The sequence below is a fragment of the Miscanthus floridulus genome, chromosome 13, assembly GCF_019320115.1.
Source record: "Miscanthus floridulus cultivar M001 chromosome 13, ASM1932011v1, whole genome shotgun sequence".
In the NCBI taxonomy this organism is placed as follows: domain Eukaryota; kingdom Viridiplantae; phylum Streptophyta; class Magnoliopsida; order Poales; family Poaceae; genus Miscanthus; species Miscanthus floridulus.
In genome coordinates, this window is record NC_089592.1 from 674,650 (window position 1) to 692,867 (window position 18,218).

At 44.6% G+C, this 18,218-nt stretch overlaps 1 protein-coding gene and 1 pseudogene across 2 annotated transcripts; one reads left to right on the forward strand and one right to left on the reverse strand.

Annotated features, from left to right (window-relative positions):
• Positions 1-6,829: 6,829 nt before the first annotated feature.
• Positions 6,830-11,452, forward strand: LOC136500545 (tubby-like F-box protein 12). Of its 2 annotated transcripts, none has more exons than XM_066495920.1 (5): positions 6,830-7,275; positions 8,105-8,533; positions 9,573-9,660; positions 10,222-10,354; positions 10,454-11,452. In XM_066495920.1, exons 1-5 carry the CDS (start codon positions 6,937-6,939, stop codon positions 11,220-11,222), a joined length of 1,758 nt encoding a protein of 585 aa, XP_066352017.1. In that variant the 5' UTR covers positions 6,830-6,936; the 3' UTR covers positions 11,223-11,452. The 2 variants fall into 2 exon arrangements, with proteins under 2 accessions (XP_066352017.1, XP_066352018.1); XM_066495921.1 differs by having other exon boundaries at positions 7,137-7,275; positions 8,095-8,533.
• An 86-nt stretch (positions 11,453-11,538) lies between these two features.
• On the reverse strand, positions 11,539-16,381 carry LOC136501932 (probable protein S-acyltransferase 9; annotated as a pseudogene).
• Between the last annotated feature and the right edge of the window lie 1,837 nt (positions 16,382-18,218).

The following is an 18,218-nucleotide window of genomic DNA, read 5'->3' on the forward strand; positions in this document are numbered from 1 at the left end:
ATTCACAAGACCAAATTAATATCAATAGTACATTGTAAAACCAATGTTATTTCTCTCTCTAAAATTAGTTAAATTAAAAATAGTTTGACTTAGGATGATTCTATGAGTTGATTTATTTTAGGTATAGTCCGATGAAGTTTACTACCTCAGTTCTATAAATGAAATGAATGTAATTAAAGAAGTGTTTAGTTAAATATTCTTAATTTATCAAATTTATATAAATAATATTAACATTTAAGGCAATTAATATGAAACATTACTACGTTAGATTCACCGTGTAATATAATTTGGTAGTATAATTATTTGAAGTTATAGGTGTTGATATTGTTTTTGTTCTTTGTAAACTTATTTTTTGTTCTTATTTACGTCCTGTTCTATTGTAGCAACTTGCCACCACCAGTGATTTGAGAGATGAGAAAAAGGCTGCAACAGCAGAGTCTTTTTTCTGTAGCCGATCACAACATCCTTCCAACGGGGCACGCAACCTGTTGGGTCATGTGCCTCTGTCTCATCCCGTCATCCATCCACCCACGCTAGCTTTTGAATTAAAACCAGACAAAGTGGCAGACGCTGCAGATGTCCATGCTCGGCGCCAGAGTTCGTGGCGCCGACCTCTACCGGCCACGTCAACGTCACCTAGAATCTCGGCAAGGCACCTCGGAGCCAAGATCTGTGGCGCCGAGACATGTTACCTCGACGCCATGAGTCCTGGCGCCGACCCCCAGGGTCCAAAGATGAGTTTACTTCTTCCAGGGGGCCAAACGTAAATTTTCTTCAAAAAAGAATTAAATTGTAAAAAATTAGGTTGAGCGGGCGTTTGGACAGGGCAATTATGAGGGGGCACTCCCCGTAGTCCCCTTTAGCAAGGTTTGGGTGACTAGTTGGCTAAATACCATTTAGTTCTATTTAGTCAAAGTGTTTGGCAAAAAAGTGACTAAATAGGACTAAATTTAAAAACTGCTAGGTGAACCAAACACCCCCTAAGCTGATTTTTGGATTTAATTATATACGTAATTAGCAATAAGTTGCTGTTCTCGCTTCCGCCCTTTCTCAATTTGCTGGCAAGACGGATGTTTGACGCACTGTGCTGTGCGAGTGTTTCACAGCTGCACTGTATACGTGCAGGCCACAGCCGATCCATCTATTTTTATGGTGCATTGTTCTCTATATAGAAACTGCTATACAAATTATGAGTTGGGTGGGATAGTTTCTAAGGATCATTAATTATGCTCTCTTTCTCTTGGAAAATGTCCATGAAAACTATGGGTTGAGAGTGTCATTATATATGCATCCATCATTTTTTACATAACATTTAAAGAAATTTAGAATTTGTTATTCACACTTCTAGTGGGATTGTCCAATAACATTTCGTGTATTGCCACCCTAAACATCGGTTTGCTAACTTACCATCTTATTCCTTCCCAACATGCTACTTTACCACTTTGGATGATTATACCCCTACCATCCTTTCCCTATTATCCATGTCCAACTCGATGGAAACCGTGGTCGTGAGAGCATCTCAAGAGTTCCCAAAATACTTTCCCAATCTAGGACTTTAGCAAGATTAAAGAAAAACACATCTCCAACAACTCCTAATCCCCACCTCCCAACCTTTTGGCACTTGAAAAAAACAAGCCCCCCACGCGGAAAAATACGTGCACTTGCGGTCGCGCATATCCTGCTTTGGGAGAGTGTTCCTTCCTCGATGCGTATCGCTTCGGCTTGTCGTCACCCCAACTGCGGAGTCGCTGTCGGCGCTCGCCATCGTCACCCTTCTCTTCCTCGCCACGTCGCACCGCCTGTATTCCCTCCTTGACGCGTACCACTCCGGTGTCTCCCTGCCTTCTTCTCCGTCATCACCCTCACCATAGAGCCCTCCCTACCGACGCCTGGGCGCCTAGTGGTTGCGACATCTTCTGGCCGGCCGGCGAGTAGGTCCTGACGATGACGCGCTATAGTACACCAATCTCGCCTGGGCGCCTAGTGGTTCCGACTACGGTTGTAGAAACTCTTCTTTGATTCTCCCAATACTTTTTGGTGACTTCGAACACTCAAGGCCTGTTTAGATTCCAAAAAATTTTACGCAGTATCCGTCACATCGAATCTTGCGGCATATGCATGGAGTACTAAATGTATACGAAAAAAAAACTAATTACACAGTTGGTCGAGAAATCGCGAGACGAAACTTTTGAACCTAACTAGTCCATAATTAGACACTAATTACCAAATACAAACGAAATGCTACAATGAGCCAAAATCCAAAAAATTTTGGATCTAAACGGGGCCTCAATGGTTTGTAGAACAAATATTTGGGAACTCTTGAGATACTCTGAGCTCCTTGCGCCTCGACGGTGGTGCCCCTCCTAGTGACTGATATAGCATGCCAGTGGTTGGATATGGCTTCCCTCGGGCCAGATGTACAAGAGCTTGCTGGTTTCGGATGGGCTTTGGTGCCTCCGAGGTAGGCTCACGAGTGGTGGCGCGGAGGTGGCCTGTGCGTGCAGCAACCAGCGGGCAGGTGCAAGTGCGGAGACGACAACTGCGGGTGCAACAACGACATTGTTGACTGGCTTGGTCGCGTCACTAGGTAAGCATGTTGTGCGTGTGGCTGTGTCGGTCCGTGACCAGCTCGAGCCGACGAACCCCTAGGCTCGGTGCGAGTTGGTGGCATATGTGCGGCATTGGCCGACATGGCCTGGGTGCTTGTATTCTCACTGCTTCTTGATGGTAGCTCTCTGCAACACTATGCTCCCATCAAGCCTTCGGAGGCGGCAGCGGCCGTGGTTAGTCGTGACAACCGTGGCGTCATGCTGGTGTGGACACTTAGAATCTGCGTGAAACCCCTGCTCGGCTTTTTGCTTAGAGCTGACGATGGTAACATAGCCTACATCATCTACCTCCTTGGAGCTGTCATTTTTGAAGATTCTGTGGTTTCTACTTCGATTAATGATGGTGGCATGTGTGATGTTACTGTGTCCTTCTTGAAGGCGTTGTTGAAGTACTCCTACACTACACCCATGCCTCCGCTTTCTCTATTGCTTCTCTCGCCGGATTTGCTCCCAATTTTGCCCATGTGTGCCTCATATACTTTTTTTGAAGTGGTCTGTCCCACTAAAGTGATCGACTGCCGCAGTCGTTTGACTTCCGTAGAGGATGCTTTGCCGCCGTTGGATTCTCTGGCGGATGTGTTTTCTACTGATGTCTCTTTGGTCCGCCCTCTGGCGGTTGCTACCGAGAGTGCATTGGCCCTCTCCTTATGGATGCTTTGCTATCGAGGTTGCTTTGATTTTCTTTGGCAGATGCTTTGTCGCCGATGTTGTTGGATGCTTACGTTTGTCTCATTTTGGGTGGATGCTTTGCCACCGCAGCTATGTCTCCTATATAGGCAACCATTACGTTGGTGATTATTCTTCTCACAGGCTCACTCTGGTAGGGTTTTAAGGCTGATGGTGGTCCATTTGCTTCTTCTTTTTCTTGCTACTTTGGTTTGTTTCAGGTCGCTTACCACTAGCTTGGTGGTTTGCAATATGCGCTACGGAGGGGGTCTCTCATAGCTGTGTCATGTAATTCTCTTCCTCTTAGGGCCTATTTGGCAGAGCTTCACTCCTAGATTCTCTGGCTTTGCTCCTTGACTCTGTAGTGGAGTGATTCTACTTAATCGTGATGGAGGAGTAGGGTGAGGAGCAGATGAGAATTGATTCTAGAGTAATTCTTGTTGTCCATTTTGAACATGGAGCAGTGGAGAACATAGCTCCCAACTCCTGGTGTAAATGGAGAAGTGATTCTTACTTGCCCCCCGTTTAAATCTGTGTGCTAGATTTAGCTATTTGGTTAGAGAGGAGTGATTCTCATGGTTCCAAAGATCCCTGCAAATGGTCCCTTAATGAAACACGTGCTATTGTAAAAAAAAATCCCTAGTTTATCATGCTCTGCTCTTCTAAATGCTATCTCTTCGAAACCGTTGAAGATCCATGATAACACCAAAAATGATATCAACCGGTATGGGATTTTTCAGTACTGCTTTCCCACCTAATGGTTAGGGAGACTTAGAGCATCTTTAAGAGTCTTTTCATATCTTTCCTAAATGCTAGGGATAGATATTTTGGTGAAAAACTACCTTCCAACAGCTTCTCTAAATGGTCATCCAAATATAACAATATTCTGTTTTAGATTTTTCGCTAACTAATTTTAAATCTAACACTGTTTTTTTCCTTCAAAACTAACACTTTTGGCCGCGTCTATTTACATGGCGCGGCGAAACGCCTGTGCCGCGCCATATATGGTGGCGCGACGAGAGGGATGACATGGCGACGACCGGGACGCTAACCGGTGACCTGACAGGATGGATCTATGGCGCCACCAATCTTAACACGACAGTGCTACGCCATCCCTCACGGTGCTGCAGTCCGAGGCACCGACTCACCGAACGCACGCCGTCCATCGACCAAAGAGCCAGCCGCCTGCTCCCTGCTCCCTGCACCAGCACAGCCTGCATAGGTGTCCAGCTATGTCCTCGCAGGCGCGCATCCGTCACCGCTCACCAGAGAAGCATGTCCCCGGCAAGGGGCAGGGCCGCAGGGGTGACACGGGCTGGGACCCGACAGCACGTGATCTGCTCCTTCATTCACAGGGCGCCTGCGAGCTCCGAGGAGATCAATTTGTTTTTGCTAGACTATTCAAGCATTCCTCAAAGCCGCCGCGCCTTCGCGGCCGCGCCATCCGGCCACGCCTGCTCCTGCCGTGCCGTGAGGATTCAGGAATGCTTGAATAGTCTAGCAAAAACAAATTGATCTCCTCGGAGCTCGCAGGCGCCCTGTGAATGAAGGAGCAGATCACGTGCTGTCGGGTCCCAGCCCGTGTCACCCCTGCGGCCCTGCCCCTTGCCGGGGACATGCTTCTCTGGTGAGCGGTGACGGATGCGCGCCTGCGAGGACATAGCTGGACACCTATGCAGGCTGTGCTGGTGCAGGGAGCAGGGAGCAGGCGGCTGGCTCTTTGGTCGATGGACGGCGTGCGTTCGGTGAGTCGGTGCCTGTGACTGCCGCGGCACCAGGGATGACGTGGCACTTCGGGTGGTGTGACAGATCCTGCCATATCACCGGTCAGTGTTTTGATCGTCGTCATATTATCCCTATCGCCGCGCCACCATAGCACGGCACAGACATTTCACCGCGCCAGATAAATAAGCACGACCAAAATTGTTAGTTTTGAAAAAAAATTAAACAGAGTTAGATTTATAATTAATTTACAAAAAGGGTTAAAAATAAAATAAAAAATCTATATAGAAAACTATTGAAAAGTAAAAAATAAATAAAAAACATTTTTTATATAAATAACTCTTTAAATAATAATTTATAAAGTGCGATTTCGAAATGTTGTCGGAGATGCTTCTAGACAAGGAACGCGTGCCAGTGGAGGCTCTCGGTGGTTGTCAGCTGGTTGAGTTGTCAGCATGTTCGTTTGGCTGTGTCTTGTCGTAAATGATTGTAAATTTCTAGTTAGAACAATATTTTTCTTTCACATAAACCAGCCAGCAGTACTTTTTCACGAACCAGCAACGATACGAACCAGCCAACCGAACGGGCGAGGACTGTGGCAAGACGCAAGATAGGACACGGGAAAAAAAGTGGGAAGATAGAAGAATATGTCACTTGCAGCCAGGACAAAATAGTTTAGCAATGTTAAGATAACAATCACAAAGAGATGTAAGCGGGTTTATCAACAAATCCATAAAGAGACTTGAGCTTTAATGATGTAATGTGCGAAAATTAAACCTATTTACTGATTCACGGATAAACTCGTTTACCTTCCTACTAATGACTTCATTAATATCAAGATATGTTGATCTAGTCTATCGAAGGTGCTTAGGGCATGTACAACACAGAGACAGCTGCTGTCTGTAAATTCTTGAAATTTATAATACAGACGGCTGAACAAATAACTCTACAACCCACAGACAGCTTCTGTCTATTTGGCTGTCTATAATTTTTTTAATGCTTGCATATAGCCATGATCAATCATGAATATCATTTCTATATACCATTGTATTGCTAATTGATGAAATCTTTCAGGATAAACCATATATTATATATATAATATAATATAATATAATATAATATAATATAATATATTTCATAAATCAAATATAACATATGTCTTCTTCCCCAAAAATTTTTGTCTAATTTTCTTTGTTTCCATAGCAATAATCAAAATCAAGTGAGCATGCAGGTAACTGAAAAATAGAATTGCAGAATGTGTGCGTTCAAGTGAACATTCAGTTTACAGAATGTGTGCATTCAAGTGAACACCTGCTCAAAAGAAGGCACTACCAGGCACAAACTATGCAACATGTGTCACCAGGCGATGTACACGATCAGGTGGAGTCATCGTCGGCCGGCAACGATTCATACAACGACCACTCAGTTGCCGATTATGCATAGGAGCACGAGCCACGGCCGGTGTCTCACCAGGCGACGGCAACCATCTCTCTCCTCATTTAATCGCGAGCACATCGGCGTATTTTGTTTAGCTCGAGGTATACAGACACAGAAGGTTGCCGTTGTACGTGCCCTTATAAGGAGTGCATGTGTGAGCGTGTGCGTGTTGTGAGTGTCTGCGTCTGTATTGTGTGATTCGTTAAAATAAATAAATCGCATTCTAGTCAAACCAAGTGAAAATGATAATTTGGAAAACCCACTTAGAGAGTGGAAGAAAGAAAAAAAGAAATCCAAATGTCCTAATACTAAAGCCATTTGAAAGCATTTCTGTAAACATCATTAGTAAGTGGATGGAGCAAGTAAAAGCAAGAAGGTTCAAAACATTATTCTGTCTAGCACCTAATCACGTGTCCCCTCCTTTCTTTGTTTCGGGAGTCCCAACAACACTGTTCCTGAAATCCTCCCGCGTTCCTCATTTCCCCTTTCCTATCCTATCCCTATGCTCCCCTCCCCTCCCTCACCCCATTTGTGCTGTGATCTGTCCCTCAATCTACCCCTCCTCTTCTTCCCCGCACCAGATCGAAGCTACCCCTGTTCCTCTGCGATTTGGGCTTGTCCTGTATCCTTCCTGTTGCTCAAAAGCTCGCTCCATTTTTTTTCAAGGCTGAAAGGCGACAAATCCGCCAGGAATTCGGAGCACAGAGCTTTGAATCCAGGGGGCAAAACTTTTGCTCATCTCCCTTGCAGAAAAGCATCTTCTCTGCGTGTGAAAGTCGGATCTTTTTCGCAGATTCGGTTTGAAATTCCCGAGCAGGTCGACGACCGCGGTGTCCATAAGGTAAGATTCATATCCCTTCTTCTTCGTCCTTCACTAGTACCATCGAAGCTGCGAATTTTTCATCTGATTTTAGTAATTGGAGTTGCCCGCCCTGGAATTCCTAGTCCGGTTCCGGTCCTCTCCTCTCGCCTTACGTTTCTTGCCTTGCTACACCTCAGCTCGAGCTGCTGAACGCTAACAACATATGTTCTGTGCTAACTCCTGCGGAAATAAATAAAATGTTTCCATTATTTTTGTTTTTTCCATTTCTCCAACTGCGAAGAAAATCTTCAATGCTTAATTCCAAGTAGAACTCTTCGAATGTGCTGAAATAATGTCAAATTCTGCTCTCCGCGTGCAATAAAGGGGGTCAAAATTTGCATCCTGCGCAATGAATCAGTTAGGCCTTAAATTAATGCTGTGTTCCGTTGTCCTTTCCCCATCAGAGGGGATGGGGTTGGTTGCCGATGTTGCCATCATCTTGTGCTAAGTGTGAATCAAGAACTGGTTATTGACTTTATAGATGCTGTTAGACTATTCACTATTCAAGTGGGAATTGTATTCTCAACGATGGGCTTGACTTAGATATGCTCTAATCCTCTAATAGTCTTCCTTAGTGGTTGCTTAGTTTGTAGTGCATGCTATTCTTCCTGTTTGGTTGAATACTTTTCTTTGAGCATGATGCTGACACGGTTTATAAACCAAAGAAGGCTGCGGCTGATAGAAAAGATAAGGCACAGCCACGATATTGTGTTGGCAGTGCTTTTTGATTTGTTTCTTTTAGTGTATTGTATAAGGCCAGGAGTTACTAATGCTTTGTCATTTGCATACTTTGTTCAGTTGCTAGCAGACTTGCTTTGAAGATCTTGATCACCACAAGAGATTCGGTGGATTTCTGGTTATTGTACCTTTTCTACTGGACATGTCCTTTCGCAGCATAGTCCGTGATGTTAGGGAAAGCTTTGGTAGCTTATCAAGACGGAGCTTTGAGGTCAGGATTTCCGGTTTGCCTGGTCTGTCTGGTCATCATAGAGGGAAATCTGTTGGATCTCTGAGCGACAGACCTGTAGTAGTTGATCAAAGCAGGTGGGTTGGTCTTCCTCCTGAATTGCTCCGAGATGTAATGAAAAGGCTTGAGGAAGGGGAGAGCAATTGGCCATCCCGAAAAAATGTTGTTGCTTGTGCAGCAGTCTGTGGAACATGGAGACAGATATGCAAGGATATAGTGCTGAGTCCGGAGTTTTGCGGGAAGCTCACTTTTCCAGTATCACTTAAACAGGTAACAATTGAATTCTGTTACCAGGGGTGGAAAGTTGCAGACCTCTGTTATTGAATATCGATTTTGCAGCTACTGTTTTTGTGTTACTCAATTACTTATACTCTCAAACAGTTGGAATAAATAAATGATTGTGCTGCCCAAAATATTAGGAATCAATATGCTCCAGTTTGCATATACCTGATATTATTGACCACTCTATGTGTTTACAAAATACTTGTCAGTACATGGTTCTCCATGCATAGTTTCCCATTTTTTTCTTAATGAAAAATCACCTCACCCAAGCCCCCATTCTCCTAGCGGTTAGCCCAGGAGAAATCATTTAATCTAGTTAGCTTTTTTGTGCGTCTATTGGTCAAGTGGCAAATAGGAATGATGGTTGTTGCAATCTTGTTTTTTGAGGCATCATCCAGATGTCCAGGTGTGGCCCCACCACAAGATTGTGGACTCTTTCACTTGGCCCCAATATAGGAGGCGGCCATGTCGTCCACCTGCCTCAGCTCTTGACCCAACTCGTGGCTAAGAAACGAAGGCGCAGGTCCTCAGGGAGCATGCACTGCTTGCACGGCCATCAGACTGGTTAGGAAGAAGTCTCACGGAGTGGCTATAGGAGATTGAATTACTATTATTAGTAATGTGCACCGAATCTATAAGGGCACCGTAGTTGTGTAATGAGGTTTTATCGAAGGAAATAGATCTCCCAAAGTGGGCGGGTTTTTCCCTTCGACGGTGACCGCCGGCGATCAGCCGTGGCCACCGTCGACGAACCCGCTGCTCCTTTGCCTCGCTGCCCCTTACGCTCTCATTCTCAGTCCCAACTCCTGCTCCACTCTCCCCTGCATACTCCTCATCGCCCACGCCGTATCACCCCAACACCACAGGATGCCACAACACCTAAAAAACCATGGTTACAATGATCAAGTACAGACTTGTAGCAATTTTGGCTCTTGCAATTGAGAAGTAGAGATCAGTTTCTGCAGTATAATATATATGTCCACCAACAAATGTTTGCACCCATCTAACTTTGTTTTTTCATGTGTAGCCGGGACCAAGAGATGGAATAATCCAGTGTTTTATAAAAAGGGACAAATCAACGTCAACTTATTATCTTTACCTATGTCTTAGCCCTGGTAAGTATAAAGCCTGCACGCTGTTTTTCTCATTAATATCCTTCTGAACGATCCCATGTAAATTTGGAAGTTTTTCATGAAACTGAAACTATAATGTATTGTCACCTTATATGAATAGGGGAAAACGTTTAAGTTAGTTCCATAGCACGCCTTTGCTCTAGTGATTTTCCAAATCAGATTTGGTTGAGAACCAAATGTGTTGCTTCCTGTGGCTTTTGGGGTATGTTTCAGTCCTTTGAAATTCAGGAGTATTAGATATGAACAAAGTGACCTAGCAATAGAGCAGTACCAGATTTTGTTTCCCACTACCCCCTGTAACAAGAGGAGTTTTTGAAATGCAAAAGATATAACTGATACTAGAAAAACTTACAATTTTGTGTGTGCCATGATGCATGCAAATATACAGTTTCTTGTTCTATTAGTGCTTCGTGTCAGTGATCTAACATTGATGACGATAGTAAATTAAAGAAGGATTGACTTACTCTTTGATACCCTTAGTGAGATCGGATAAACTGTTATCACAAATAACTTTGCTTAATGCTTTGATGGTTTGGGTTTTAGCTGTCCTCAGCGAGAATGGGAAATTTCTGCTAGCAGCTAAGAGGAATCGCCGTACAACATATACTGAGTACATAATTTCTGTGGATCGTAAAAATATATCACGATCAAGTAATGGCTATGATGGAAAAATGAGGTGAAGTATCTTGCTTGACTATACTATTTCTATCTAACCTCAATTATCTGAGTTTTGGGCGGTGTTTTCTGTTTGGACCTGACATTGTTGTGTCAACAGGTCAAATTTTCTTGGCACTAAATTCATTGTGTATGACACTCAAACACCACACAATGCTGGGAGCCTTGTTTCGTGTGAGCGCGGGAGCCGCAGAATCTCCTCTAGGAGGGTTTCCCCCAAAGTACCCACTGCTAGCTACCCCATTGCCCGGGTGAACTATGAGCTAAACCTGCTTGGCACAAGGGGGCCCAGGCGTATGAATTGCACGATGCATTCCATCCCAGCCTCAGCGCTAGACCCTGAAGGCATGGTGCCTGGCCAACCCAAGCAGCTCTTCATCCCTGGCTCATCTTCCTTTGGAGAATCCTTTCGCAGTGCAAACACCTCTTCCAGCTCAAGGTTCTCGGTTACAGACCGCTCCTTGGACTTCAGCTCCTCGCGCTTCTCAGAGATAAGCGGATTGGCTCAGCAAGATGAGGACAGTGGCCAGGGTAAGGAGAGGCCTTTGGTTCTCCGCAATAAGGAGCCAAGGTGGCACGAGCAGCTGCAGTGTTGGTGCCTCAACTTCCGTGGTCGGGTGACCGTGGCTTCTGTGAAGAACTTCCAGTTGATAGCTGCACCACAACTAGATTCTGAATCGTCACAGCAAGCTCAGCAGCAAACCCAGCCTTCGAATTCATCTTCAGCATCGGATCATGACAAAGTGATCCTGCAGTTTGGTAAGGTTGCCAAGGACATGTTCACGATGGACTATCGGTACCCGCTCTCGGCATTCCAGGCCTTCACCATCTGTTTGACCAGCTTCGACAGCAAGCTGGCTTGTGAATAGATTATTCATAAAGAACAGGAATGCATGTAGATTGTATCTCCGTGCAATAAGTATTTATAGTGTGCGTGCTGGTGTAGTTTATTGCCGTGTTGATTCAGTCCTTTGTTCGTTTAGTGTGACTTGTCAAAGGCTCAAAGCTAAGAATCGGCAGTAGTTATGAGCTGGAGTTGTTTATTACACTTTCATGTCTCTAACTTGGTAACGCAAAATGTTCAGATATTAAGTTTCAATACCTTGTTTCAGCCTTTAAATATGTTTCTTTTACCATCGATAAATCAATTTGCCACTTTTTCGACAACCAAGGTTTTAGATAGAGCATTTACCAAATGATGTGTATGGTTCTAAAAAAGACCAGCTACAGCCCATTCCCAGTACCATTCCGAGAGGACACATTTTACATTTCAGTGATCATATTGCTATGAAAATTATGTACAATTGTGAATCAACAGCCTTCACACACCGGAAGAATCTCAAACAATTCCTAGAATCTCTTAGAACTTCCATAAACCGCATAAACTGGAGGATCTTTACACACATAATCCTATGATTGATCAAGCAACAGCCTAAATCGTGAAAGCAGATGACAAAGGAGGACATCTGCCTTCAAATCCAACCATTCACAGCCCTGATGAATAACTTGGTGTCTGCACTACGGAAATGCAGAGAGACCAACTTTTCCAAGAATAGGCACATTCATATACCATCAGCAAAGTTCGTCTGGGTGTTGTTTTTGCTCAGGAGATGAAGGTTGTGCAGCATTACTAACCGACAAGTCCGCTAAAGATCTCTGTCTTAGTTCTGGTAACAGGAATCTCAGTCTCTGAATCTGGTGTGCGATATTTAATACCAGTGCTTCCAGACTCCAATTCTTCATCGCTGAGTTCATCTGTCCTGCGCCCTGTGGTCTTGAGGATGTCAAGACCCATTTCTAGATCATCTTCAACCTTGGCTCGGGGACGGTGGTGTGCCTCATCTTCTGGTACATTGGAAGGGCTGTTCTGTGGCTGTGCTACCTCTTGTTCTTCTTGAACAATAGCTCTTAAGTTGATCTTAGAAGGCTTCCTTTTTGTGCACAAAACCTCATGACAGTTGCGCACACAACCACGGTCATACACGTTTGGTTGATTGCTGTACTTGTACTTGATATTCTCATAGGTTGTCTTTAGACAAAGGAAGAAAAAAATTTGTTCAGTAAAATAGAACAATAGTTGTTTAGCAAGTAGCGTATATAGTACATACTGATGCACCACTTTTTTAATTTCCAACTAAAAAAATCAGGATAAATTTTTGGTGGTATTGTTGTGTTCAGTTTTTTTCAATATGGTAGGTTACAGTTACATATCTCGAGCCTATCCACCATTCTTTTTATTTGGTAAAAAAGCTTTAGGAATTATGCCTTGAGATTTGCTTGGAGGGCTAACCTTGTTAGTCGCAATAAGATAAGAATGGAACCCAGTGAGACCACCGACGAACCAGAAGCAAATGAAACAATATGCCATGACTGCCAATGAAGCTGGAGATTCTTTAACGGCCTTCCCCACCGAATAATGACCCCTATTCATGAGAAGCCTGATGTACAATCCACACATTGCACATACATAGATACAAAGCACTGCCGCTGAAGAAACAAAACAGAAGAAGTACCGGTAATTTCGCTGCAAAGGAAAATGAAAGCAGATAAGCCTAGGCTGTTTTATAGGAACAGTTGTCAGGCTATATACAACAACATAGCCTTTCAGTCCCAAGTAAGTTGGGGTAGGTTAGAGTTGAAACCCACCAAGAGCCCTAAGTCACGGTTCAGACACTTCAATAGCTGCTTTTCAAGTACTCCTATTTAAACATAGATATCTAGGTATATCCCAAGCTTTCAAATCACTTTTTATTGCCTCTCCCATATCAATTTCGGTCTTCCTCTACATCTCCTTATATTATTAGCTTGACTTAGGACTCCACAATGCACTGGTGCCTCTGGAGGTCTCCCTTGGACATGGCCAAACCACCTCAACCGATGTTGGATAAGCTTTTCTTCAATTGGTGCTACCTCTAGGCGATCACGTATATCATCGTTCCGAACTCGGTCCATTCTTGTGTGACCCAAATCCATCGCAACATACGCATTTCTGTAACACTCAGTTGTTGAACATGTCGAATCTTTGTAGGCCAACATTCTGCTCCATACAACATAGCCGGTCTAATCGCCTTCTATAGAAGTTGCCTTTTAGCTTTTGTGGTACCCTCTTGTCATAGAGAATGCCAGAAGCTTGTCGCCACTTGATCCACCCTGCTTTGATTCTATGGCTAACGTCCGCATCAATATCTCAATCCCTCTGTAGCATCGATCCCAGATACCGAAAGATATCCTTCTTAGGCATTACTTGATCTTACAAACTCACATCTCCCTTCTCCTGTATAACTCGGCCAAAGTCGCATCTCATGTATTCGGTTTTAGTTCTACTCAATTTAAAACCTTTAGACTCAAGGGTCTGCCGCCATAACTCTAGTTTCCTATTTACTTCCGCCTGACTTTCGTCCACTAACACTACATCATCAGCGAACAACATACACCAAGGGATATCCCCTTGTATGTTCCTGGTAACCTCATCCATTACTAAGGCAAAGAGATACGGGCTTAAGGCTGACCCTTGATGAAGTCTAATTTTAATAGGGAAGTAATCTGTGTTACCATCGTTTGATCGAACACTAGTCACAACATTGTAGTATATGTCCTTGATGAGGGTCACGTACTTTGATGGGACTTTATGTTTGTCCAAAGACCACCACATAATATTTCTTGGTATTTTGTTATAAGCCTTCTCCAAGTCAATGAAAACCACGTGGAGGTTCTTCTTCTGCTCTCTAAACCGCTCCATAACCTGTCTTATTAAGAAGATTGCTTCTGTGGTTGACCTTCCGGGCATGAAACCAAATTGGTTTGTTGATATCTGCGTCGTTCCTCGCAGGCGCTGCTCGATGACTCTCCCATAACTTCATAGTGTGGCTCATCAACTTAATTCTTCGATAATTAGTATAACTTTGGATATCTCCCTTGTTCTTGCAGATTGGTACCAATATGTTTCTTCTCCACTCCTCAGGCATCTTATTCAATCGAAAGATATTGTTGAACATCTTGGTTAGCCATACTATAGCTATATCCCCGAGACATCTCCACACCTTGATTGGGATACCATCAGGGCCCATCGCTTTGCCCCCTTTCATCCTTTTCAAGGCTTCTCTGACCTCTGATTCTTGAATCCTTCACACAAAACGCCTGTTAGTGTCATCAAACGAGTCGTCCAGCTGAACGGTGGTGTTCTCGTTCTCACCATTGAACAATTTATCAAAATACTCTTGCCATCTATGTCTGATCTCATCCTCCTTCACCAAGAGCTGCTCCCTCTCATCCTTTATGCACTTGACTTGACTCTCCCGGACAGACTCACAAACCGCCGGAACTAGAACAATAGCAAGACTCACCAAGAGCTGCTCCGCTCCGGTTCCGGGAGAGTCTGTCCAACAAGCAGCAGCAACAGCAACGAGCGCTCTTGTTCCAGTTCCGGTGGTTTGTGAGTCTTGCTATTTGGAATTGGATCGAGGGATAAGATTTTGTCGTCTCTCCGCTATGTATCTATGGGTAGAAGGAGAATAGAAGAACATCACAACACATCCACCGGGATTGGATTACAATAGGAAGAGGATGGTGCGTCCCGAATCGAAACAGAAACAGGGCTGCTGTGTTGCTCTTGCCCTTGCTTCTTCTGTCTCTGTTTCTGTCCCCTTCCCTCGAGAGGCTAGAGAAGACGACAGAGGACAGACTATCCCAGAAAGGAAGTAAGTAGAGTGGTGGAGATGGAATCAGTGAGAAGTCGTGGGTGACCTAGCTGAGCGAGTTTAGGCTGTCACGCACGCACGGCGATGACCAATATGGCACGACAATCGTCAGCGCTGCGGAAGACGAAATGAGGAAAGGAGAGGGATAATAAAGAGAAGGTATCGTATTCGACCGTTCCTCTGTGGAGTAGTATACTAAGGCTGTGTTCCTCTGTAGTAGTACTGTAGCACGGAGCCGTTTTGGATTGTGAGGCAGAAAATGAACTGAGAAGAGGAGGAGCCGGTGGAGCCACGATTTCGATCAATTGTAACGAACCACCCAATTTCTTGGCTCCAAGAGACAAAACATACTGTTAGTTCAGGAGATCAAGTTGCATGCAGAAGGATTAAAAAAAAAAGGCGCTGTCTGCAAAATAAATCTGAAGAGCAATCTTAACGTCACCCCTCACCCGGTTATTATCGAGGGGGCTGTTAAAAGATTTGGTAAAGAAAAGAAGAAGCTTGTGATTAACATGGATCTGCACCCAAGGCGATGCGCCGTTTTATATTTGTTGTTATCCCTATCTACTTTAACTGCATCCCTATATATTATCAGAAATGCTATACAACACACGTGTGTTTTAGCAAAAAAAATATATGAGTGTGTTTTAGCAAAAAAAAAAACACATGAATTTTAGTCCACCGGATCGTTGCCTCGATTTACTGCATCCGTCAGATCTATAGTGCACCAGCAGTGCGCCATGACGCGACACCAGCAGCAGCAGTCTGTCAGATCTGCGACGCGACACCAGCAGGGCAGCACTAGCACCGGCCAGGCAATGGAACCAACCCCTCTGTATTTTGTCCTTCCATAGAAAAAAATTATTTTATGTGATATGTCATATGTGGATCTGTGATCTTGTGATTGTCTGAAGGTAGAAGAAGACTAGAGGTAGAAAAAAGATAGATGCTGTTGGATCTTAATCTTATGGTGCAAAAAAATTTATGTGTTGAAATTATATAAAATATATGGTTGTACAGTAGATAGACTCATATATTACGGGGTGTTTGGGAATGCTCCGCTCTCGCCGCCGCCGCCACATCCCTCTCCGCACCATCGACGACAACTCTTCCGTCTCCAAGGCAAGTCCAAGCCTCGCTCCGTCCTCCGCGGCGTCTGTGCCACCTTTGAGGCCTGCAATGCTGTCCGTGCGGCGCTGTAGGAGCACGACGTTGCCTTCCGGGAGCACGACGTCTCCATGGACCACGGCTTCAGGGACAAGCTCTGGAGCAAGCTGGGCCTGCTGGACGGCATGAGATTCGGCGAGGATGGGAGGAGACGCTGCAGGCATGGATCGGTGCCAAGGAGTGGCTAGGTGGGCTCTTTGTGTCGCTGCGAAGCGAACGGAGGTGGAATCGTGGCGGGGTCGGCTCCGGTGAGGAGATCAAACCGGCGGCGGTGACCTCGGGCATGGGGATGCGGTGGCGGGCATGGGCGCTGGAGAGGGCATGTGAAGCGCGCCGCCAACTGCTTCTTTCTCATCGTCGTCTGCGTCTCCTTCGGCCCGCTTGCGGCCTACCACACCATCTCCGTCCTGCTCCCGCTCGTCGTCGTCATCAACGCCTCCATGGCTAAGGAGGTCATCGAGGACTGGCGTCGGAAGTAGCAGGTGAGAGCGCACTGCTCTGCTCTGTTGTACCTCCACGGGTTGAGCAATGCACTGGGACTGGTGGATGCTGATGCCTTGCCCGCCATGTATGGAAGAAAGGATGAGCTGGAGGTAGGGGATGGTGGGTGGAGAACACCTATCGGTGAGAGAAGGGGCGCCACTTATAAGCGGGGCCCACTTATCACTCGTCCACATCATCATGAAAGTCCACCTCAGCTTGCCAGCGTGGCAAAACCGCTATGCAAAACCATCACATGGGGTTATTTGAACGGTTTTGTAAACATGAGAAGGTTAAATTCCTGGTTTTATAGGTTGGGGGTGAAGTAGTCGAGTTGCAATAGATGAGAGGTTATGCAGACTTTTTTCCTATTACATTTATTATATGATAATTTAATAAATAATTGCAATAATAACTAAATTTGACCAATTGTTTTTTTTAAATTGTTTGGCAAGTATATATATACATCCAAAACATTATTCCATGCAAATTTTTAGATACTTTCCGACATTTTTAGATATCATTGGAATTATTTTATGATTCCAAAATATCCACGTCTCAATTAATTTTCCTATGTGTTATTAGTAAACCGACAAGATAATATACACTAGTAGAGAACAGACCTTTGATCCTCGGCCAAAATGGGCTCTAGTCCCGGCATTTTTTGCGCCCGGGACTAGAGAGACCTTTAGTCCCGGTTGGTGGCTCCAACCGGGACTAAAGGTCCCTACCCAACGGCTACTGCGCCAGACAGAGGTGGCAGGGACCTTTAGTCCCGGTTGGAACCACCAATCGGGACTAAATGTAGACCTTTACTCTCGGTTGGTGGCTCCAACCGGGAGTAAAGGTCTACTCCCGGGCCGTGGCTGCGCCGGGGGTTGGAAAGTTACCTTTAGTCCCAGTTGGAGCCACCAACCGGGACTAAAGGTCCCCCCTTTATATCCCGGTCGTCTCCTTCTTCCTCCCCGAGCCCGAGCTCAGCACATTTTGAAGCTCACTGCACTAGTGTTCTTGCTTCCTCCCTCCATTGTTCCTCCATCCATTCTTCGATTCCTCCGTCGATTTCTTCGATTCATCCGTCGATTCTTCAGTCGTAAAGGTTACCAATCTCGTACTCTCATTTTTCATCATTGGCTTATCTCATATTGTTCACTATATATATTGTTTTTATGGTAATTTTTTTTATTTGTAAACAATTTGAGCTCAAAATAACTTATAGTTTGCATATTTGGATGAAGAAAGGTTAAAGTAGGTATTTAAAATTAGTATTCACTTTTTATTTCTAGCATGCATAGCACACTTCATTGTTTAGAGATATAGATAATTTTATAGTTTCTTAATTTTATTTGTTTATAAAATGAGAAATTTATAGTGTATTAAAAATGAGTATAGAGAGTAGATGGCAACTGCTTCCGGGTCCTCGGCCTCTCATGGGTTTCCAAAGCGACTTACGCCGGGCCTCCCTCTCATTCCATGCGGCAAGTGTCGTGATGAGACGAAGATTGTGATGGAGTACCGAGT

Bases quoted from the DNA above. Each gene is read 5' to 3' on its own strand.
- LOC136500545 (XM_066495920.1), top strand. From the start codon at position 6,937: ATGCTCCCCTCCCCTCCCTCACCCCATTTGTGCTGTGATCTGTCCCTC. The intron at 8,534-9,572 runs GTAACAATTGAA...TTTCATGTGTAG, and splicing joins TTCCAGTATCACTTAAACAG to CCGGGACCAAGAGATGGAAT. The intron at 9,661-10,221 runs GTAAGTATAAAG...TTTGGGTTTTAG, and splicing joins TTACCTATGTCTTAGCCCTG to CTGTCCTCAGCGAGAATGGG.